The sequence below is a fragment of the Ambystoma mexicanum genome, chromosome 10 (genome assembly GCF_040938575.1).
Source record: "Ambystoma mexicanum isolate Mex_15411 chromosome 10, UKY_AmexF1_1, whole genome shotgun sequence".
Lineage (NCBI taxonomy): Eukaryota > Metazoa > Chordata > Amphibia > Caudata > Ambystomatidae > Ambystoma > Ambystoma mexicanum.
Window position 1 is genome coordinate 1,502,000,581 of NC_090932.1, and position 24,797 is coordinate 1,502,025,377.

At 45.6% G+C, this 24,797-nt stretch overlaps 2 protein-coding genes across 5 annotated transcripts in view; both read left to right on the forward strand.

Moving 5' to 3' along the window:
• The window catches only part of ARL6IP4 (ARF like GTPase 6 interacting protein 4), a 73,997-nt gene extending 56,102 nt beyond the window's left edge, over positions 1 to 17,895 (forward strand). For 3 of the 4 annotated variants that reach the window (XM_069619644.1, XM_069619645.1, XM_069619646.1), the window contains 3 exons: positions 2,000 to 2,117; positions 16,149 to 16,218; positions 16,939 to 17,895. In XM_069619644.1, the coding sequence (XP_069475745.1) occupies positions 2,000 to 2,117; positions 16,149 to 16,218; positions 16,939 to 16,995 (245 nt within the window). In that variant the 3' untranslated portion in view covers positions 16,996 to 17,895. Of the gene's footprint in view, positions 1 to 1,999; positions 2,118 to 16,148; positions 16,219 to 16,302; positions 16,742 to 16,938 lie in introns of those variants that run through there. The other variant, XM_069619647.1, reaches the window with a different exon arrangement.
• A 2,219-nt stretch (positions 17,896 to 20,114) lies between these two features.
• LOC138492481 (serine/arginine repetitive matrix protein 1-like) lies at positions 20,115 to 22,591 on the forward strand. The gene is made up of 2 exons (XM_069619648.1): positions 20,115 to 20,920; positions 21,552 to 22,591. Exons 1-2 carry the CDS (start codon positions 20,860 to 20,862, stop codon positions 22,025 to 22,027), a joined length of 537 nt encoding a protein of 178 aa, XP_069475749.1. The 5' UTR covers positions 20,115 to 20,859; the 3' UTR covers positions 22,028 to 22,591.
• The last annotated feature ends 2,206 nt before the right edge of the window (positions 22,592 to 24,797 follow it).

The following is a 24,797-nucleotide window of genomic DNA, read 5'->3' on the forward strand; positions in this document are numbered from 1 at the left end:
CGCAGCTGATGAGTAGGTAAGTGACGAGAGAGAGCGTTGAAGTAACGATAGCTGTAAAGTCAGCGATGCTGAGTAAGTGGTCTGGCGAATGAAAGTAGCCCACTCGAAAGTCTCCATGAAAGGTGAAAGGCTTGTAGCGATAAAGTGAATGAACTGTAAAAGCAAGGTGATTGAAATTGACCCTGAGAATAGGGGAAAGTAAAAAGTTGAACGTTGAACTTTGGGGCCTAATACAGTGAACTACCCTGACCAGGAAGCACTGGGGCAAATAACATAAGAATGTGAATTGAACACTGGAAAGTCGAAGTGGTCCTGCAGAAGTCTGTAGAAAAAACGCCATGCACATTCGAAATTCTGTGACATCCCGAAACGGTCCGAGGCCGACTTAGGGATAACGAAGGTGTAATAAGGTAGGGGAAGGGAACCCCTAAATGAGGTGAAATAAGCTTCGGAAGGGAACACCTGCAAGTGTTTTGTTTTGCTTTGAAAGGTCTGAGCCCGACAGAGGGTACCGACGTGAACTTTGGTGAACTGTGTTTTGAAAATTGGAAAGTAAGAGTTTAATGTGGAAGGCCAGACAGGCCTCGATCCACGTCTTGAACTGTCTGTGTGTTAAGAGCCTGAGCCAGAGTGTGTCATCTTGCCTACAGAGACCGCTTTACCCCGTGCTGTCTAACGTGGGGAGGAGAGCTGACTCAGCCACATTTATTCTATATATTTGAACACTGACTTTCTTTTGCATACATATTCTCCTTTTCACACTTTGCACAAGATATAGGGCAGGCATTAGGTTTGTTAGTATAAGCCATTTTGATTTGACTGACTCAACTAGGACTGGTTTATTATTTGATGGTTGAGACTACTCCCATTTTAGCTATAGGCAAAGTAGGAGTTTCTCCAACCCCATTAAAACTTCATTAAAGGTTTTTACAATTGTAACTTTTGTGTCAGTGTCATACCATGCCTCCCTTACAAGATCCATCATGAAACCAGGTTTCGGTGATGAATACCATGTCCAACATATGTAGTTTGATAAAGACTGCCAATAGCAAGGTACTGCTCATACCCCGGGGGTCTCTCTCGGGTGGCAGGGCACAGCCATCGCCTTTTGGATCCAGACCCTTGGGGTGGACCAGTGCGGGTGAATCACCTGTGTCCAGGGAGTGGGGGGTGAGGGTGAGGCAGCCAGTGACGAGATGCACTATTCCTCCCTTTCCCGTACCCATTATCCCTCCTATTACATAAGATTCTCTGGTGTCCCAACTCTCCCTGCTCCCCTTTCTTGATTTAGTGCTGAACGGATGCAATTCAAGTTTGCTTCTGCTTCTACTCTTATGGGCGCATCAAACATGAGGAGGAGGAACACTGTATATGGGAGAATTAGATCTTGTGAGAACACTTAAGGGTTAATGAGTCATGACCATTATTTAGTTGTCTAAATAACACTGAGGAATATAGCCTTATGTTGGGCACCACCAGGGAAAAAGGAAAGAACCAGATGAATGATAAAAAAGTGAAAAGCAAGTGATCTTACCAAACAATAGGACAAGAGGCAGCGTAATGCGCTGAATACCGGCCTGGCCTGAACAGGCCTAAACGGGCGTCCTGCTGACACATGGGACGCTACAGGCTGTGCAAACAATAGTCATACTAGTCTGATTCATACTATACATTACTTATCACACTCCCACATGCTCTTCTCCATAAAAATGAAATGAATTACAAAATCTTCGTCCACAATTTGACATTGATTTATGGTCACGTTCGTAGGCATCATTGAGATTACACTTTTGTAATAAATTAAACAAATGTCTTCACGTTGTAAGATTTATTATTTGCAGTGGGGTGTGAGTGATTTGCCCTGGGCAAGGCATTTATTTTTGCCAATATTTGGAAAAGATTTTTCATAACTGATCTTATTGTGCATAGTTGTGCTAGATTGCTCTTGACTAAGTGTGTAGCTAGAGGTCACCCCTTTAAATATAAATATAATTTCCAGTTTTGACAGATGAACAAAAATCCCGGATTCAAGCGATGAAGCCAATGACAAAAGAGGAATGGGATGCGAAGCAAAGTGTCATACGGAGAGTGGTAGACCCAGAAACTGGACGAACAAGGTACAGGACATTATGTTTCTCAAAAAATGCCTGCAGAGTTGTCATGTTCGAAATGTATCTTAGTTTGTTAAAGAGATGTATTGAGTTGTGGCTCCGAAACATGTGGGCTGTGTGGCTGTAGGCTTGGAAGGGGCCATGAGAGAAATTGACGAGCACCATCTTTCTATGTGAATGATTCTGTAATGCAATCTGTACTACTGGTGTCTGCCTTTGCTTTCCAGTTGACTACAACTCCCATCAACTCAAGCCAACATCATTCAAAACATCCGTAAAGGCACAGGTTGCATATCCCTGCTGCCCTGTAATTACCTGGGTATGTGGTGCTCAATGATTATTATTTTTTAAAGAGTTAAGTGTTTTAAAAAAATATATATAAAAAATAGGTTGTTTTTCAAACATGCGAGCAAGAGGAGGCCGCCTGATTTTAAAATTAAAAGGAAACCTTTTATTCAAGGTCAGAAGGGGAGTAAGAGTTGGGTGCTCCACTTGGTGCCCCCTCCTCCTGTTATAACATTTGAAAAGAAAATGCAGGACCACGGGCTGGGCCGACATGCATCATAGGAAGGCTGGGCCGACATGCATCATAGGAAGGGTGGGCCGTCATGCATCATAGAAAGGCTGGGCCGACATGCATCATAGGAAGGCTGGGCCGACATGCATCATAGGAAGGGTGGGCCGTCATGCATCATAGAAAGGCTGGGCCGACATGCATCATAGGAAGGGTGGGCCGACATGCATCATAGGAAGGCTGGGCCGTCATGCATCATAGGAAGGCTGGGCCGACATGCATCATAGGAAGGCTGGGCCGACATGCATCATAGGAAGGCTGGGCCGACATGCATCATAGGAAGGGTGGTAGGACAGGACAGGGAGCTATAAAGCAGGAAAGCGGAAAGAAAAGGTCTGCTGCCATAATGTGAACAATGAAATGTACGATAACACAATATTTTGAGAATTACATTTTCAAATGTAAAGGCTTAGCCATGTAAAGTGTACAGAAAGGTGTATTTTAAAACTTTAATTTTTAAGAATTCATTTTCAAACTTCATGTTTTGAAATTAAAGCCATGCACTCATGGCCAGAAGCTATGTACGGGTTGGAGTGTGGCGACAAGTGTCGAGCTATACTTCTGTAGCCTGAACCTTTAGGAGGCGCTGCCCTGCTCACGGGGCTGTCCACCACATACTGGAGTCCCTTAAAAATTAGAAATATCTACAATTGCTGCTGCAAGTCATAAAAATGTACTTTTAGGTGCTGGAATTGGTGCATAATGAATGTCTCATGCGTTCTGTAAGTGCTCATGCAGCGCTTGGAGGGCACACTAAGCTGTCTAATTGAGTTACATAGCTTTGGCAAATAAGTGTCCTATTCCTGTATGAGTCTGTTCCCAAGAGAAGCGAGGTCAGTGAGAATCTAAAGAATGAAATGGACCCCGTTTCACCAGCCGCATCACTTGCTCTGCAGAAAACGTCCGCCTGAAGGAAATGATGCGTGACAAGTCCGCTCCTAAAATAGAACCCTGCCTCTAAAGCACAGGGAACGGCTTCATATGAAGGTCAGTTACCCCAAGGCTTGTGATGAAGACATCATTAAATCGCTGAAGTGTTCGTCACCGTTCCTTCCAGGCCTGAGGGTTGCATTTCCCACAGCTTGTCAGTCTTTTCAGAAAAGATTGCCGCTATCTACAAATGTCAAACATTTTCTCTAATTGCAAGACAAGTTGCTGATATGCTGCTTGATATAAAATAGTAATTTCAAACTAAACTACCAATCTTAAATTGCAATGTCGAGCAATTACAGGTTTGATTCTGCTGTGGCATTCAGGAGGCAAAATGGGAATCGCTAGTTATGTCCGTTTTCACCAGATTGGACTCCCCTTTAAAGCTGTATTATAGTTGCTAATGAACCCTCTACATCAAACTAAGTAACGTTTTTTATCAGTACAGTACAAATTGAGTGTCCTCATCCACACTCATTGTTTGAGATTTAAATACCAGAGATTCAAGATTGTAGCCCACATTGCTAGAACTGAGGATAATAATAAAACTGCTCTGTGATGTGACCTGACAAGACCCCTGCCTGACCTTACTGGTGGATGGTGGGGTCGCCATGCAGGCCGGGTGCTGCCACAATCTAGATGATATTGGGCTCAGGGACATATCAGGGAGGATCCACTGGAAACCACCACCATATCGCATGCGGGGGAGGCAGGGAGTCCTCCCATTGTCATCCTAAAGGTTCCTGAAGGGCAGTCCCGTGGATTCAGTAGCGCCTTTATGCAGAGCTCTCCTCGTGCAGGTGTCACAATCGCATATAAAATGGTGGGGACACGCTTTTGTCCACTTGCACTGTGGAACCACAGGGGGGATGGAGTGGGGCCTGAATTAAGACATGAAGTAGGGCCAGGGTGTGACGTGCAGGCAGAGGACCCGGGATAGGGACAGGGTTAAACAACCCCAAATCCCACATCAAAACTGAAAACCATCCCCAGAGGCAGGTCTCATCAGCCAATCACCATACCAGTTGTATAGAGAGACACATTGGAGTACCCTTATGCCAAAGCGAGGCTCCGAGGCGGGATCAGAGCCGCATAACTGGAGGAGGATGCAGCATAAAACTTTGTCAATATGGAGAAGGCGCTCATTTGGAGATGACTGGCAAAACGAGCTGGAGCATGTGACCGGAGGTAGTAGGAGAGACCCAGAAGGTTGGGATGGGAAGGAGATGGGAGGCTGCGGAGAAAGACCTGGTAGACTGGACATAGGATACCCAAGAGTTGATCAGACACAGCAACATCATGCCTGTCCGATCAACTCCGAATTTCGGGAGGACAATAGACCATCGGAAGCAACGATCTAACCAGGCTGAAATCAGGATGTTACTAAAATCCCAACAGTATGTTGCCAAATTGCATATTAAGGAACACGTTTCCAAAGAATACAATTTGGTAACATAAACAAAAAAGAAAAAATGGTCTGTGGGTGACAAATGTGGGGTAACAGGAATAAAGGAGGAGAAAACCCAGGTATGTGCGGGACTCCTCCCATGAAGGTACAGTCAGAAAGGATTAAACAAAGAATACCATCAATAGACTGCAGTCTGTAGGTTGGAGGTCAGGTGTATTGCTCTCCCCTGGAAAGTGCATGGAACAACCATAAATCACCAATGCAATTATAGAGCAAATACTTCAACCCATAAACAGACAGACACAATAACTCGCAGCCACGCACTCTTTAGAAGATAACCAGCTCTTTACGGCTATTTATTCAAAGATTACAAGTACATCGAAATAACTCATAACACTAACATGGACATAGATCACAGAAGAAGTAAAGAAGTAAAAAAAAAATACATCACCGTGAGCGTAATATAATTCCTCATCTCGTCCAGAAGCGTCTGGAAGACCCCAGGGACAGCCAGGCCGAGAGTGCCACAGCTCACAGTAAGGCCAGACGTAGCGTCCTTCTCTGGCTGAAGTCTCACCTGACCCCCTCTGGGTTTCCGCATATATAGACACTCCACGAAGGGGAGTTAATTCTCGAACCTTCTGAAAATTGCACCTGCGCAGTTGAGGAACAGCCGTCGGTTGGCAGCTGGCTCAATCGAGAGCTCCCCTCAAGAAACACAGGGCCTCCCTGCTCTAAAAACGCGCTCCACGGAGAACAGTAGCAAGCCACAACAACATTAGCTTTCCCAGCAGAAATGGCCTTGACCGCATAGCAGGTTTTGGAAAAGCATTTTTGCCTCAGCACTGTGAATCTAACACTTCAGCAAAATGTGTGCAGCCTTTCACTGCAGTGTGAAGTAAATATCCAACATGGCTCCGAGCGCTCCCAGAATGCATTGCGCGCCCACGCCATTTTGCATCAAGCATAAATCAAGCATAACAATTTCACCCTTTGGATATTTATCTTCCGTAGCCAGGTGACACTGGAACCGGTCTCTGAAACCTACGAAATGTTAAAACTAAATTGGGAATACATTGAATGCAACAACAACAAGCAATTATAATAGACAGTATAATAAAAATGCAAGCAAAAATGTAACAGTTTACCCCCAATATCAGGTATCCATGAAAATAACCAATCCCACCAATTTCTGTTACGATCTTGAGAAATGAGATCCCTCAAACCTCGAATATGAGTTTCGATGGATCGTGAGTGGTCACTTAAATTGAAACAACACATACCTTCAAAGGCATTACACCCTAAATTATGTTTCAGCAATAGATGATCAACAGCAGCTCTGTTCTGCAAAGTTGCTTTTCTAATAACTTGACTATCAAGGAGTAATTCTTATAAAGCTTGCGAAGTATGATTAAGACTTAACTACTAAACACGCTAATTTCATCAAAGATTTGTAACCTCCAGCAGCTAAACCCCAAACACCTACTAATGAAAGGGTTAATGCTAAAACCTCAGCTTCTGATGGCAAATGTACATGTGAATCACAGTCAGGAGATGGCCCTACAGATTCAAAAGTTGACCTTTTGCCTCGAGTTATCGCTGAGTGTAAAGGAAACATCATTAGTCCAAATCGAGTCAAAGCACATGGACCTCCAGAAATGTTAGCTGGAATATAAGTAGATGAAATGTTACCACATGAAAAGAGCCATCCTGTTGGAAGTTTCACATGATTCAAATGACTAGCAGTTATCACTGTATGATTGCAGGACATAGTATTATTTACACTGGTGCATTTGCGTGATACTCGCGAACACAGTCTCCTCTCGAACGTAGTATGATTGTATTGATTGGTCAACTCTATTTGTCTGCATTTACCAATTTCTTGTGCATTACACGTCATCATATAACACAGATCACCGTGGGTTATGTTGTACGTGATCACACGTGTCAAATTTCTCCACTTCTTGTCCGTCTCTTGGCAGAACATACAGTATTCATAAACTGAAAAAGATTATCTAATGTCTGAGTCTTGAACTAAAGAATCATTATGTGTGACGCCGAAGATATGCTTTAAAACTGGAACAGGCGTCGGCACCGCTACTAAACACGTAGTGAAAGCTTCAGCATTGGGCACATCCGTAAAAATAAAATGTCATATATTCAGTACTTGCTGTGCTAGATATATCCACATATATATCCACATATTTTCTTCTTGGGTTATCATAGGAGAGTGTTTCCTCCGTCCTACAAAGGGCTCCTGCACAACTGGCATCAAGGTCGTTTTCACTTTTTCTTGATGTGTTTGTCGCATTTCACAGATCCATGTCTTCGGTCTGGCGGGCTTATCAGCACTGGCATAGGGCTGCTTGGGGACAACATTATTCATCACCATCAGTATCCCCTTGATAACTGGCACAGATGTGACATTTGTTGCTGGTGACAGAAGGCTGTCTAACCCTCCCAAATGGAGTCCATTTAGTGCCACAGTCACACCAACCAGACCCAGGATCTACAAGGCAAACCCAGAAAAGAGATATCAGTGTTGCACACCACTCTCTTAGGTAACATTTGTCTGCGGGTACATATTGCCATTTCTTTCTACCAGGCTCCATTACTAAAAACCACTTGATCTTTGCCTGATGCAATGACATCTGCTGGCACTGGTGGGCCACTTGGCTTTTCCACCCACACTTTTGCACCCGGTACCATGCTGTCTGAAGAGCCAAAACCGCGATCCCCACGGGTAGTTAACACTGTAGGAGGCTCCCCTTTCTTAATCATGGACAACTTAATGGGAATAACTATCAATTGGGCCACTCAATCACCCTTGTGTATTGATAACAACTGATCACCACTATTCATTAGGATGACTTTAATCTCGCCTTGGTAATCAGCATCAATTACCCCTCTCAACACTTGAACTCCCTTCAATGCTAGGCCAGATCTAGGGGCAATCCATCCCATATGCTCTGGGGGAATCTGTACTCCAATTCCGGTTTCAATAACAACTATTCCTCTTGGATCTAATCTGATTTCTTCATTAGAATGCAAGTCTACCCCTGCTGACTCTGGAGTTGCCCGATAGGGAGCTAAAGAACCTGGTGTGATTTCCCAGTATAATAGTGTTTCTCTGACTGAATTGGGTTGAACCTGCAAAGTAGGAGTCATTAATCGCATCAAAGGAGTTTCATGTTCATACACAGGCCTATTGTTCAGCACTTGCACCGCATCAAACACATGATCACGCCAGCCTGCCAAACTGCCGTCTCCAGATTTGTGCAACTGTTCTTTCAGTAACCCATTCATTCGTTCAATTAGCCCTGACGCAGCTGAATGGTAGGGGATGTGGTAGACCCACTCAATGCTCTTTTCCTGACAAAATTCCTGGATTAGTTTGCCTTTGAAATGTGACCCATTGTCACTTTGAATTTACAAAGGCACTCCATAATGTAATATGATCTGATCTAACAACCTGATGGTATTCAATTGGGTTGCACGTTTGCATGGCAAAACCATCAAATATCCCGAGTAGGTATCCACAATAGTGCATGCATACTGACAACCTCTGCTGATTGGTATAGGACCGATATAATCAATCTGCCAAATTTGACCTGGTAATTTTCCTCTTCTCAATGTACCTGGAACAATTTGAGGTATCGGTCTATGTAATTGGTGTTGGCACACGGGACATTGCAAAATAATGTTTTCACTACTTCTAAAGGAAGACCGATGCCTCAAGCTTGTGCCCACCTGATAGTAGCCTTTTCTCCAAGGTGCCCACTTTTCTGATGGGAACATTTGGCCAAACCCTCCATATCATCCTCCCGAGCCTCTGTATCCACTGAGGAAATCTTGGTGTGTTCATCTGCAACAGAATTAAACCAACGTTCTAATGAATCTGTGGCACAATGCGCGTCCACATGATATACAGTGACCCCCACTGAAACTCATATTTCTTGCGTGTCACCTTATAGAGGGGTGCCAATATCTGCCCTAAATGCGGAATGTGCTGTCTCCAAAACCCAAACAGTCCTATAAACTGCTGAGCTTGCTTTTTGTTCGTTGGAGTGGTGAATTCAAGTATTTTCTGTCGAACTTTTGGCACCATTTCTCGATGCCCATGATGCCACTGAATCCCTATAAATATCACTGTTTCAGCTGGACCTTGGATTTTACTCGGACTAATCTCCCACCCTTCCTTTTTCAATCCTTCTATAAGGGCATCTAGATGACTCTGCACGCTATGCTCATCCTTGCCCTGGATCAAAATATCATCAATGTAATGAGAGATTTGTATGTCAGGTTTACACGGTATCTTGTCTAAGTGCTCTGCCACCAGCCTGTGACAGATAGTCGGACTGTGCATGTACCCCATGGGTAGTCTCGTGAAAGTGTACTGACGTCCACCCCACGTAAATGCAAACTGCTCTTGACACTCATCAGCAATTGGCACAGAGAAAAATGCATTGGCTAAATCTATCACTGCATACCAAGTCCTCTCAAACTTTTGGACATTTTCAATCAAAGTAATGTCATCTGAGACTGCGGGCACTAAGGGAGGAGTAGGTTTATTCAACTCCCTGTAATCCACTGCCATCCTCCACGACCCATCTCCTTTTTTAATAGGCCAGAGAGGATTGTTCCATGTGGTGGTGATAGGGCGTAATACACCCGCCTCCACATACTCTTTGATGGTGTCTGAAATTTCCTTGTGCCCCCCAGGAATGCGGTATTGTTTCATTGCTACCCGCTTGGTTGCTATTGGCACTTGCACTGGGGGCATCTTCAATTTGCCTACAGTAATGGGGGTACAAATCAATGCACTCACCCCAAACTGGTACGTTTTACCGCCAAGTCCCAAGGGTAGCCCTTCCAAAATGTCAAAGCCAATTATATACTCGGGTATCGGGACAATCAACACTTGGTATTTCTGCCTCTTTAAATTGCCTATTTTCATCTCCACTTGCGTTTGCACGGCAGGGGTCTCCTTTCATCCTAAACCTGTAATTGTAAACTGTTTGCCTTTAAATTGTGTCGGATTACCATGAATCAAAGAGGCCTCCGCCCTGGTGTCTATCAATGCTTGCACCCCTTGTGTATTTCCTGGCCCCCAAAAAATCTTAACATCAACATGAGGCCGCCTATCCACTTTTATGTGGGCAGACGCTGCCGAAGCTTGGCCGTAGCCCTAGTCAAATTTCGAATGAGTGTGACTTGACTCCGCCTCTAGCATTGCACTCACCACCTTTCTCAAATCAGCGTATGTTGGCTGATACGGGGAAGGTGTCCCCATAGACCCTTCTTCTTGTTCTTCCTCAGGACGAGCGGAAGGTGAGGTGTCCCCCTGTGGTGTGGTGACTACTTGCTTCTTAATCTGTTTATAGCGCTCTTTTGCTGCAAGTCCTCATTTTTTGTATAATTCATACATTACTCTGGTTTCAATGCCATCAATTTCTTCGTGTGGCACACCATCTTTTAACAAAGCTAAAAACATGTCTTTTCGGGACACGCGTGAGTCTCTGCTATCTTGCCTCCTGCCTTCAGTTCTTCTCTCACTACGCCCCTCTCTCTCCCGTGGCTTGTTATCACTCTTGTCCCACTCTCCCAAATCTGCAAGTTGCCGAATGGCATCTGCTACCTCATAGGTAGCCTTGCCCGTCATACCTACGAGCAAAGTCATAATGATACTTTTGTATGCGGGTGGTGCAGTTCTAATCACCATTTTGCGAGTTGAAACTGAGAGCGGCTCGGCTCCCATGTGATCAGGAGCATCTATGTGAATCGCCTCTTTCATAGCATGCTCTCTGACTTTTTGAATTGCTTCTCTCAATGTATACCACTTTGTTTCTTCACTAGGCCAGTCTGTGGTAATGCGGTATTTACGGTTGCATGCTTGGGCTACCAGGTGCAACAAAGACACCTGCGTATTTTGACCATTTGCATCAGGGGGCGGTCCTGCTCTTAAGACCTCCTGTACATTGGTGTCAATTGACAGGGGTAAAAAACGCGGTGAATCAGTAGAATTTACCAACAACCCTGCAGCACCCCCATCTAGCAATCTCACCATCCATGTCAATAAAGCTTCCCCAGATTTTTGCCTCAAACGGGTAATAATTTCCCCAACCTCCTGCTGTGTGTAATCTTCAAAAGTGGTTAAATCCACCATACCACCACCAGGATTCTGCGGGTGTGGTCCGGCTCGCCGCCTTCTACCAGGCTTCGCTGCCACTGTTTTCTGTTTCAACTCTGGTTTGGGGTCAGACTCTTCTGCAGAACTACTTTCTAGACTGGTCGAATCAAAAATATCACCATCCCACTTGTCCGGATCCCAGTCTGCACCATCGGTAGCGATTACAGTTGCCACCTTTCTTTTGTTGACCCCTTCCCGTCTTTTCCTATACTTATAATGAGCTACTCTGACTGCTGACCTCTTGGCCACCGCTTGATATGTGTCTGCCTTATCTTTAAACAGTTTCATTTGAATCTGCTGCATTAACTCAGTCTGCCTCTCTGCAGCCAGCTCTCTTTCTAATCGCAAAACCTCATTTTTTATGTCCAAATTCCTTTGATGTATTTTCCTTTAAGCATGCAAAAGAACCCAACCTCGCCTGCCTAATGCCGCACATTCTTTACCACGTTCTACTGAAACTTGTTGCAAGCATGCATTACGTCAGCCGGATCGGCATCCCCCAATCCTTGATCCCAAGTCTCACTTAAACCGGCACCACATGCCCATGCCTGAGCCAACTTATCATATGGACTCTTACTCCAGCCTGGAATGATAACATCAGAACATTCACCGCCGGCGGGAACACTCTTTTTCCTGAACAAACTATTCATTACTGCATAATGGTACAAAACCTCTTTATATCTATATTTTTTTTCTCTTTTCTCACTGCAATCACTCCCACAAGCACGCACACACCAGCAAGGAAAGAGAGAGAAAAAAAACAGCTTAACACAATTCAACACTCACTGCCAAATTACTTTTGCTTGCAAGATAACCGGCCTATCTACGTTCAAACAGATTCTTGAATATTTGGAACACGTCATCACAAATACCCTGCTCACAGCGCCAAAATGTATTGCTCTCCCCTGAAAAGTGCACGGAACAACCATAAATCACCAATGCAATTATAGAGCAAATACTTACAATAACTCACAGCCATGCACTCTTTAGAAGATAATCAGCTCTTTACGGCTATTTATTCAAAGATTACAAGGACATAGAAATAACTCATAAAACTAACATGGACATGGATCACAGAAGAAGTAAAGAAGTAAAAAAATAAATACATCACTGTGAGCGTAATATAATTCCTCATCTCGTCCAGAAGCGGCTGGAAGACCCCGGGGACAGCCAGGCCGAGAGTGCCACAGCTCACAGTAAGGCCAGACGGAGCGTCCTTCTCTGGCTGAAGTCTCACCTGACCCCCTCTGGGTTTCTGCATATATAGACACTCCACAAAGGGGAGTTAATTCTCGAACCTTCTGGAAATTGCACCTGCGCAGTTGAGGAACAGCCGTTGGTTGCCAGCTGGGTCAATCGAGAGCTCCCCTCAAGGAACACAGAGCCTCCCTGCTCTAAAAACACGCTCCACGGAGAACAGTAGCAAGCCATAACAACATTAGCTTTCCCAGCAGAAATGGCCTTGACCATATGGACCAGGTTTTGGAAAAGCATGTTTGCCTCAGCACTGTGAATCTAACACTTCAGCAAAATGTGTGCAGCCTTTCACTGTGGTGTGAAGTAAATATCCAACATGCCTCCGAGCGCTCCCAGAATGCATTGCGCGCCCGCGCCATTTTGCATCAAGCAAAAATCAAGCATAACATCGGGTCAGCCGCATAGATCAGCTGGGAAGCACAAACTGCAAGGAGAAAATTAGAAAACTGGCCTCTTCGTGCAACTCGCCAGGACTCTGGAATAAATGACCTCCATCACTTAGGTTGGACCTCTCCCTCATGCACTTTGGGGAAATACCGAAGACCCTGATCGTCAAAGCACACCACATTGGAGACCGGCCACTGACTTACTGATAGGCCCTTGCTCTTTATTACCTCTCTCCCTCTTCTTTAACGCTATTCTGCCAATTTTTGTTCAGGACGCATTGCTATATAGCCACTTGTTGTTCAGCATGCCTAGGCATCATTGTTAATGTTCGCTATCAAAATCACGTATGTACAACGTTCATCTCACACATGTTGGCGATGTTGACTGATGGACTTCAAAACAGTTGCCAGGATGGGCGAGGGGTGAAGAACTGGGAGCTTAAATAGACTAGGTTTTGATGCTTCCTCACCTATACCTCCATCCTCCTTAATCCTGTCTTACCCTATATTGGGGCCACACAAGATTACTAGGCTATGATATATCCCCAGGCCATGGGAACACTTGCAACCACAGACATGTGTTGGTCTTGTCTGGTGTTGCTTGTATTCTTTTGGTAGAGACAGCTCCCTTGGGGAAAGGGCCTATCCTGACTTATGGTTGGTCCCCTTACATAATGGGCAAATTGGGGATATTAAAAAATACAATGTAAAATGTCTCCCTAGTGGTTATGATCACGTCAATGATTTCCATCACTTTTTGGTGTTTACAGTATAATAGTACTTTGTGTGATTTCATATAGAAGTGCAATCGAAACATAGGATTTTTCTAAATTGAGTTTCCCAAAATAATTCACTATTTTCAATGCTTGATGAGGTAGTGCCTTGTGCTCCATCACAAAACTCACTTTCATGTTGTGAGAAACCAAAGGTTGTCTCACCTCACCTGCTAGTCCTCAGGGACTTGTCATCCAGGTGGCCAGGACATGGCCATCGCCTTTGGATCCAGACCCTGGGGGTGGACCAGTGCAGGAGGATCACCTGAATGAGGGGTCTTCGGTAAGTGGGGGTGAGGCAACCGGTGGCGGGATGCGATATTCCTCCCTTTCCCGATCCCATTACCCTCCTATTACATAGGATTCTATGGTGTCCCAACTCCCCCCCCCCCCCACACGCCCCTTGCCACACAAACACTGGGCCGAGGAAGAGGGCGACTGAGAGTAATAATGCTAACTCTTAGATATCGTATTGACATGTCACTCTAATTGGGTCAGGCAAAGTCAGGCACTTGACTCTAAGTGCATACATCTGATACCAATTAGCTCTCCTCACACAGATAAAAGGCGGAATATAGAGACCCACTCTGAGCGAGGTGGAACACGAGTAAGAGCAGAACGTCCGGGGCAAAGGCAAACCTACTGGAGCAGTGCAATGGACCGAGGGACGAGGGCCACAGGTGGAGAACCCCAGGAGTTCCCTGCAGGAGGTTGTTGCCTCCAAAAGGCTGCAAAAGACGTGTGGAAAAGGCTGAATCCCACACAAGAAGGCTGCATTGTGTTTCAAGGACACCAGCGACCCTGTCGGGTGAACTGCAGAGTTGGGGAGGCGAGGCAAAGCCTGTGGTACTAACCTTGACTCGTAATCTGGAAGAGAGTAACGACAAGAAAGAAACTAACACAGCCGGTGAGTTGGCAAGCGACGTGAGAGACTGGTGTGTGCTAAAGTAAGATTGAAGTGGCAACATTATATCACACAATTGAAGGCTTGCACGCGTGTGGATGCGATGCGAAGAAAGGCAGACCTGCAAATTACCTTTGAAATGATGATAGCTGTAAAGTCAGCAATACTGTAAAAGCGAGGTGATTGAAATTGACCCTGAGAAAAGGGGAAAGTAAAAAAGTGAACATTAAACTTTGGTGCCTAATACAGTGAACTAGCCAGACCAGGAAGCACTGGGGCAAATAACATAGGAAGGTACATTGAACGCTGGAAAGTCGAAGTGGTCCTGCGGAGGTCTGTAGAAAAAAAAAAAACACGCACTGTCTGCGTGTTAAGAGCCTGAGCCAGAGTGTGTCAACTTGCCTTCAGGGACCGCCTTACCCAGTGCTGTCCAAAGTGCGGAAGAGAACTGACTCAGCCATATTTATTCTTTATATTTGAACACTGACTTTCTTTTGCATACATATTCTCCTGTTCTCCCTTTCTGTACAAGATATAGGGCAGGCATTAAGTTTTGTTAGTATAGGCCATTTTGATTTGACGGATGCAACTAGGACTGTTTTATTTATTATTTGATGGTGGAGACTGCTCCCATCTTAGTTATCGTGCAAAGTAGGAGTTTCTTCAACCCCATTGAAACTTCAATAACGGTCTTAGAAATTGTACCTTTTGTGTCAGTGTCATACATGTGATACCATGCCTCCCTTACAATGTCCACACCAGTATCACAGTTACCTCTTAATTTAGGGTTTTTCTTTTCAATGAAGGACTTGTATAGTGTTGAAGCTCTGTTATCTGGCATTCCATTAACAGTACCACGTTAGTAACCAGCTCCAGCCATTGCCATTAATTATACCATTGCAGTTCATAAAATGTAAGATAACAGAGATTCTGCATGGCAGAGTGCCTGTAAGTGCAACAGGTCTGGAAGCTCTGTTAGCCAACCTTTTATCTCTGTGATCCAGTTCTCTGAGACCGGGAATACTGACATTTAGTTATCAGGCATATTTGGTATTCCGACACCAACAGCCCCTATTAATACCCGATAACTGAGATTGAACTTTATCCATATGTAATAACAGATTTATTCAGCTGTCTATCCATCAGTAGTCGTTTGCCCACCTATGTATCCCACGCATTCATTTAACTTCTGCCATTTCAAAGCATTGTTTCAAAAGCGACACACACTTTTGAGGTGTGTTTTGCAAAGTATATGTATTTTTTGTTGTAGACGTAAGTCACCCTCCAAAACATTTTTCAAGTTCCATGGGTGGACAGTGGAGTTACGATAAGAGTTTGAAGTCCATCGGCCCTCATTATGACGAACCCAGTTTAAGCAATGTGCAAAGGGGCATACAAAGCCACAGGGAGCCTCATCTCCAAATGCAGGTTGGTATGTGAAATATCAAAATGATGCATGCCCTGGACAGGAATCTGTTGTAATAATACATGCACTTAACTGTTACTTCAAGTAGCTGTTCAAAGTATTTTTTGGAATGGCAACACAGTTTTTTAAATGGCTCCTGCTGCCTCAAGGTGATAACCGACTGCCTTTCGATGTATGTCTCTGCTCTAGGCTTATCAAGGGAGATGGAGAAGTTCTCGAGGAGATTGTAAGCCAAGAAAGACACAAAGAAATAAACAAGGTATGTTGCGCCGAGTGACCTAGAATTCCTGTGGTGCAGGGAGCCCTTTACTGAATGCTTTATCACGTGTTTGTCCAAATACAGAGCTAAATTTAGCAAACGGTGTGTTATCCGGCTCTCTATTATCCTGAAAGCTCTATCAACCGTCAGCGGACTCCGTCACTAATAGATGTTTTCTGGATGATAAAATGCCAGCTACAGAAGTGGATGAGTCTGAAAAACAAAGCATCTAGCTAGTCTACCAGTAAGCCTTTTTATGTAGCACTTTTGTTTAATTTACTGGCATCCCTCACCTGCAATGTTCACGTTTTATATTGTTTGATTCTCCTGTGGGTGCAAGATTACAAACCTCCAAATCTGATAAGCACAGTGATCTAATCATTTTCATATGTTGTTTTTCTTATGTGTTCTGTTTTTCCCTCGTTTTAATCAACACAAGTTGTGCAATAAAAACCTAAAATTCAAGAAAATAGCAAATTATTAGCACACAGTAGTTTGATTTTAGCTTATGAAATGGTCATTTCTGAACGTGCGTTTTTTATATATAAGAACCAGTAATGGAGCAATGGTAGCTTTGCCTTTTCCTGTTGATTAGGTAATCATAAAATATTTGTGTAATGTACAGTATCTGATTTTTGGCTGCATACCTACAGGAAGCCAACATTTAGAAAATGATTCCTCCATGATCGATGTTCTAAATGGCCTTTTTTCTTTTTGTAGCAAGCCACCAAGGGGGATGGCCTAACCTTCCAGATGAGATCGGGAATGCTTCAATAGCTACCTGCAAAGCACACACATCCGCAAGACGTTTATGGATATTGCTCACCTTGGCCCTCAGGAATTCCCTCCATGCTTTGCGTAATCATCAGCTGTTCAGTCGAAGGAACCTGTTCTTATCCCGGGGAACACAGGATAGACCTTTCATTGTTAACATACGCCTCAGAAATGTGACAATATGACCTTATCAGACTGTCGTATGCCTTGGCCCATTAGAGTATTTAAGGACTGGTCCGATATTAATAACTGATGAAATCGCTGGAACTCAGTATGCAGATGTGCAGAGTCACCTGCCTATTTATCTCACATTGCAGGCAAGGAAATCGCCTATAAGAATGAACCCCACTGAGAGGGACTCAAACCCAGTAAGTATATCTGAAAGTTCAAACTTGCAGTTAAAAGAGAAGGAAAACCCTTGTAGTATATGTGTAGCTGCAAACATGAGTTCAAATTGCAGTAACAGGAGAATGAGCGTGGATGATATGACTGAAAAGGAAATTACTGTGCATAAAAAGAATAAAAGGGGGCTTGGAAGAAAGGGAAATCCTCACAAAGATTTCTGTGAGACTTCTGTTGCTGGTACCTAAGAAAACTAATAATGGAGTAAATGTACAGGATAATGAGGAAAGAAGAGCTAAGTCGGAGGGGAAAAACAGCGAGATCAAAAAAATAACCAGTCAAACACAAAGAGTAAACACTAAAGAAAGCACAAATGAAAAACAAAGAGGAGGAGCTTGAGTCGTTGGATATGGACAACCAGATGGAAGTTATCTCATTTGTGAAATGGACTATGTAAGGGATAAAGAGTAAGACTCTGACACAGTGGCATTTTTGTTGTTGGTTAAAGATTTATATTAATTAAATAAAAACGAGGTTTGGGGAAATCCTACCTATCCCTGACTCTAGGAGGGGTTTCCCTGTATCAACAGAACTACGGAACGTCTGTGTCAGAATGTCCAAATCAGAGTCCTCTGTCCTGTGTCCAAAATCCTAAGCAGACGCACATGCTAAACTTATTATAACGTGAAGTGGGGATATCTTTTAGCTGAACACTTGCAGCTTCTTTCCAAAGTTCCAAACACAAAGTTCTAAATTGTAAAAGAAACCAATAAAGTTTCACCAGAAAAAGGGGGCCTTCCCTTCTCCTGGATGTCTCAGACTTTTCAACGTCACATTGACATACCCCACAATCTCAAAGGGGGGCGATTCTTCCCCTGAGTTTTCTCCAATTCACACCGTTTATCTAATTCAGACATACGGTTTTCCCCTTGACCTCTGTAGAATTATACTTTTCCACTACCTGAAGGGGTATTATCCTTCCCCTCAAGGGTTTCACAATTCCACAGTTCAGGGTGGGGGGGTGGGGGTCTCTGCTCCTGAACTTTCTCAGCTTTTTTTCACAGTTCACAGTTCACATCAAGTCTAACAATTCACATGCTCTGGGAGTATCTTTCTGCCCCAGAGCTTTCTTAAGGTCAATAATTCCAAGGGGCATTGGTCTTCCCTTGAGTTTCTATATCTTTTCTTCAATAAACAAAGTTTCAAGTGTTATGGGTCTTCCCTTGACTTTCCACACTATCAGAGCAAGTGCCAGCCTTTCCTTGGTTAATCTGGCACACTCTTCTCTTAGCACTTCACTGTTCAAAAGTAACACAATAGGCTCGAGCCCCAGACTTGCCTGCCTGGTATACTGTCATGTCAGGACTTCTTTATCTTTAACTTGGTATAATTGGGTAAGAGCCCCAGACTCGCCTGCCTGGTATACTCTCCTGCCAGGAAGTTCCTTTAGCTGCTTGGCTTCCAAGGCTTCCCCAAAGAGCTGGGAATATGAAGATCATAAAAGGATGCACAAAACCTTCTCCCACTTCTTATCATTCTTATCAACAGTGCCTCGTTCACTATCCTGCCAGGTTACTTTAACATATTGTGTGGGAGTGAGGGGTCGTTTGGGCCCCCCTCACACATTCAGCACGAAATAACCCACTTGCCCATGCATTAGCGAGGGACGCCTCCATTGCCCGTATGCTAACATTAGCATAAGTGGGGCTATTGCGGGATACACTTGACTTCCATTTTGTGTACCCTCGTCTCCATCTCTGGACTAGGCCTCACTTCGATAATACAAAAAGGCTCTCATGGCCCCCACCTTTTTCTCCACTGTCTAAAATCCTCATAAATCCCTTTCTCACGGATGCGCCGGGGATAATTGAAACAAATAATAGAATGTATCATATCACCCTTCCTCTGTGATCACTATCCTATGTGTGAACCGGCCTGAACCATGCCTTGTAGCTCATCCATCTCCACAAAACCTGCTCCTGCTCCCTTACCCCCGCTGTTGGAAAATGACTGCCAATATAACCCTGTGCCCTCCTAAGGTATTCTCTTGATGTACCAGAAGTGTGACCCTGCGGCCCACCCCAAAGTGCCCCCACTAAATGCAGACCTCGGTCATAGTATATTTTGTCCTAAAACGAACAAATGTCGGTGTACCCCCCACTTGCTTTGTTGTGCAAAGACCCACCCCTTCACCCAGGTTATCCTACAGAACAAGACCCCTAAGCCCTGTACCTCATACAAGTCCCAATGAAAGATGATGTAATCACATGTACAATTTATAGGTTTTCAAGATTTACTCAAAGGTATACTAATGATTGTTGTTTATTATATATCTAATGGTAGTTTCTCATGACAGCTTAGTTAATGTCAACTCTACCTCGCCGTGACCTAACCCTCACCCCTCCGGACACAGGGAGCTGGACCTTGTGACGCTCACCCTCCCGCCATCTGGGCAACCTATCCATAAGAAGCAGCGCCTACAACGACATATGTGCCATCACTCCTCAGCCAATCCTGCACTGTTGTAGTACCCTATGTTAGTTGCGTCATTTATGACGCTGCTTTACTTTATAATTCCATGTAACTGTATTTATGTTTGCCTGAGTGCTCTCGAGGCAGCAGAGTTCTCTGGATGTCAACTTTATATAAACATACTAATCTTGCAACATGTTCTCTTAGTCTCATTCCCCACTGGGGTGTGTTGCATTTTATTATTCTGCATTGGTAAAACGGGGATTGAGCCTTTACAGTATTTTCTCCAAGGTCTCAGCCTTCTTAACAGCTTCCAATGGGCCTCATTATGAGTTTGCCTGTAAAAAATCAAAATTACTGGCATGCCGGTGCTAGCGTGTCCATATAGCACCGCTGCCGGAATCTATGGTAGATTCTGAGTCAGCATGCACACTCATTCCGGCATGCCGGAAATGGTAGCACCGGCATGCCTGTAACGGCCCCAAAACCCCTGATACCGGCATCCTTGCTAACGCAGACTCCCACTCCGGCACCGAGGAGTCCGTAATTACTGGTGCTGGTATTACCAGCACCGGAAATAAAGTCATTGCACCGGAACAGGAAATGCACTAATGTGACCATTAGAAAAACACAATCCATTGCAATCCTCAGTCCACATGAGGGTTACTCAAAATCTGAGCACCTACCAACACAGAGGAGCATGTCTGCAAGGGAACCTGGTGTCCGTCGCCGCAAGCCCAGGTTCAGTGAACTTGAAATGAACATGCTGGCTGACACCCTTGTGGAGCACGCAGATGAAGTATTCTGCACAGATCTGTGGCACCAAGTGCACATACGCAAGATTGCCATATGGAAGGATGTTGCCCATAATTTCTCGGCGGTGGGGACAACACACCGGACTGTACGAGACTGCAAGACGAGGTGGGACGACCTACGTCTCGTGTCCGCAACCTCCTTGATGCACAGCGCAGCCAGGGCTTGGCCACAGGAGGGTGAGCACCATCCCCTATCAAACTGCAGGCATGGGAGGAGACGTGCAGCACCGTCCTGCACATGGAGGCCATAGAGGGAGTTGGAGATGCGGAGGCGGGAGGTGCGACATCCGATGATGCCGGTGAGTCTCCCCAAAGTCACATGACACAACTTGTAGCCTCAATGCAAATGGCCAGGTCAATATGTCAAATTTGTGGAACCTGATCCCTGCTGCCATTTCACCCACCGACAACCTTGTTTCACACATGTACAATGTACTTGGCTGCAACCCAAAAACAAACACCACTGACACACCCCACATGTCCCCTGCATTGGCCACACAAGTAGCATCTGCATGCACATAGTCACACATCACCCAGACAATGGCCAGCTGCTGTCGTCACTGCCGTGCAACCACATGGCCAAAGCCACGCCATGTCAAGATGCACACATCAATGACACCTGTTGCACACTTATCACACCCACCATGTCCCTTCGCGCTGAATCACGCTGAACATGTCAAACGGCTCGTGTGGCATGCCTATAACACCCAAACCGGTTAACACCAGTACCCCAGGCAACAGACACTGTGCACTCCATTGGCACACTACAAACATGCACCCACACTGCTTCCCTCACACATTCATGTGTGCACCATGCCATGCCCTTCACCATATCTGTGACAATGCACATGACTCAGAATGTACTAGCATTTATGTCTGTCTGATGGATCCACACCCATTACTAATGCCCTGTCTCACTGTCCCCCACAGGCACATCATCTGACAGCGAAGGGGAACATGCGGGCACAGTCAGCCGCAAGAAATCCACCACCTCGACCCAGGATTCAAGCACATCCACCACAAGACCGGAGCGTGCCACAACACCTTTGGCCCAGTCCCCCCGCCAGCAGGAGACACCTGCTGCTAAGCAGCCCCGCCAGCAGGAGACACCTGCTGTCAAGCAGCCCCGCCAGCAGGACGAACCTGTTTCCTCAGACCCTAGCCAGCAGGATGAACCTGTTTCTCTGGACCCCAGCCAGCAGGATGAACCTGTTTCCCCTGACCACAGCCAGCGGGATGAACCTGTTTCCCGGCCCCCAGCCAGCAGGATGAACCTGTTTCCCCGGCCCCCAGCCAGCAGAATGAACCTGTTTCCCCTGGCAACCAGCCAGCAGGAAGAACCTGTTTCCCCGGCCCCCAGCCAGCAGGAAGAACATGTTTTCCCCAGGCCCCAACCAGCAGGATGAACCTGCACCACCAACCCAAGTATCCGGAGCCCACAGCATTGTGGAGGCCAGTGTGCACGACACACTCAGCGACGGTAGCTATGTGGATGATGCAGTGTTCAGCCCCCCAGACCCTCAGACCCCCCAACCCCAAGCCACAACCGGGACTCTGCCATATACGTGGCATTGAGGGGCGCCTCACCAGGATGGAGGAAAAGCAGCAGGCAATGCATGCATTGGTGCAGCAGTACCTTACTGAGTCTCAACCCACGTGCAAGACCATGCAGGACACCTTATGGAACACTGCACGAATGCTGGGCAGAGCCACAGAGGGGGTGTACTACCTGGCAAGGCGTGTAAGGGAGGGCAATGGGGCCATGTCTTCACTGGTGGAGTCAATCAACCTGTTGGCCCACGCAATTGCGGAACAAAGCCACGTCACTACCTGACTGGCCCCATCCTCAAGCACAACACCGACGAGTTAGATGCAAAGTAGCCCTGTTCGTCGTTCGAGCGGCTCAATCGCTCACCAGAGGGCCACCCCATCCACCTAAAAGGGGGCGTAAATGGGCCATGGTTCTTGTTCATGTGGGGAGGGAGTAGTTGGGGAGGGGGAGTGAGGGTAGTTGGGGAGTGGGTGTGGGATTGTAGTGGTAGGCATTGTCATTCACATCTGTACATAGTTGATCATGTTGCAATACACCTGGTGTTTCAAAGAAACATACCTGGACATTGCTTATTCAGTGTGAGTGCATTTAATCATGTATAGTGTCACGTGCTCAGTGTGATGTGCATGGTGTAGGCCTCTTCGTGCCCCTGCTGTGTGGTTGTCTGATTGGGGTCATGAGCCATGCCATCAGGGGATACTCGGCATCACCTGCATGGGAGCAAGAGAAAGGCTACTTGTGATTTATTTGGTCATTCCATGTTGGCACAGGCTGTACAGTGTTCATTTGATAAGTCAATTATGCATAGGGAATTATAACTGTAACTGTACATGGCATATGTAATTGGCTATGTACCCTGTAAGTGAACTTGGGGCAGATGCATGGGGGAAGGGGGTTAGGTGTAGTTGCTGTCACATGGGCCATTCACTGTGAACCTGTACTCTTACAAATCAAATACAGCTCACAACAATGGGCTCAAATCTCATTAATGTGTTACCGATGAAAGTGGACTATGCCTATACAGTGGCACTGTAAACCAGGGGCGTTGCTAGGGGGTGGCTAAGGGGGCTATAGCCCCTGATCTTTTGGTTGTAGCCCCGGATAGAATCTCAGGAGCTACAGCCAAAAGGCTAGCTAGCCCCCAGTCCCAACAGCTCCGACATCAGCTTAGCCCCGGGTCTTTTCCAGACCTAGCAACTCCCCTGCTGTAAACATTTGCCTCATTTACATTTGTTATACAGTGGTCTTCATGGTATGCAATCTACATCTACAGGACTCCATCTACACTGTTACCCATATGACAAGGTCAGATATCCATTGGTAGTATGTGTGACAGGTAAAGGGTTACGTAACAACATTACGGCTGGGTGGGTGTTTGCATGAATGAATGAAGCTACATTGGATGAGGTCGGCAGCTCGTAATCACATATTGGTGGTAGTCAAGATTTGTAGCACTTTGGTATTTTGGACTTAACGCATTATACTTGAAGGTGTCCCTTAAGGAGGCATGACCGGCATACTGACAGCTGTGTACCTGTGGAATGTGAGTGCACTATTAATTACAGTATGGCAGATAGTTTTCTCTTTGGCTGACCATCATGACTTGTGAATTACTTTACTGTGTTTTTGAATGTCATTCATTGTCACTAATGAGTGGTGCATTGTGGTACATGTGATTTCTGTTTTGTAAAAATCCTAATACATGTACTTATGTGTGCACTGTGTCTGTTAAATGCGTGGAGGCATGGCTGGGAAGGCCTTGCGCTTCGGCATGCTATTACTGTGTTGTAGCAAATTCAAAGCACGCTGTGTTTGGTCATGTTCCATTCTATGTGTGAGGTTTGATGTTGTGCAGGTTGTGGATGATGAGTTTGCTTGGTTTTATTCCTCATCTACCTTAGCCTTCTATTGGCCTATCCAGTCTCTGTGCACTTCAATGGATGCTTGGTAATGGTTACGGGATTTTGCAGGAGTGATGATGGATTCATGCATGCGGTTTGCAAGTCCGCTCTTTTTGCATGTCATGCTGTGCTATGTTTCAACACTCCTCATGGCCCTGTGGTTAGATTCACCCAGCAGCCAGATTGCCTATGCTGTTTACAGCCCCCCCCCCCAATTCATCACTCCTCATGGCCCTGTTGTTAGACTCACCCAGCAGCCAGGTTGCCTATGCTGTTTACTGCCCCCGCCCCCATTTCAACACTCTTCATGGCCCAGTGGTTAGACTAACCCAGCAGCCAGGTTGCCTATGCTGTTTACTGCCCCCCGCCCCCATTTCAACACTCCTCATGGCCCAGTGGTTAGACTAACCCAGCAGCCAGGTTGCCTATGCTGTTTACTGCTCCCCCCACCCCCAATTCAACACTGCTCATGGCCCTGTGGTTAGACTCACCCAGCAGCCAGGTTGCCTATGCTGTTCACTGCCCCCCCCCAATTCAACACTGCTCATGGCCCTGTGGTTAGACTCACCCAGCAGCCAGGTCCGATGTCCAGTTGTCGTGCCATGTAGCGGGACAGCGTGGAGTTGCGCAGCATCATGGAGTCATGTGTGGAGCCTGGGAATCTTGCACAGCAATGTGTGATTATTTTGCATGCATCGCACACCATCTGTACGTTGAGGGTAT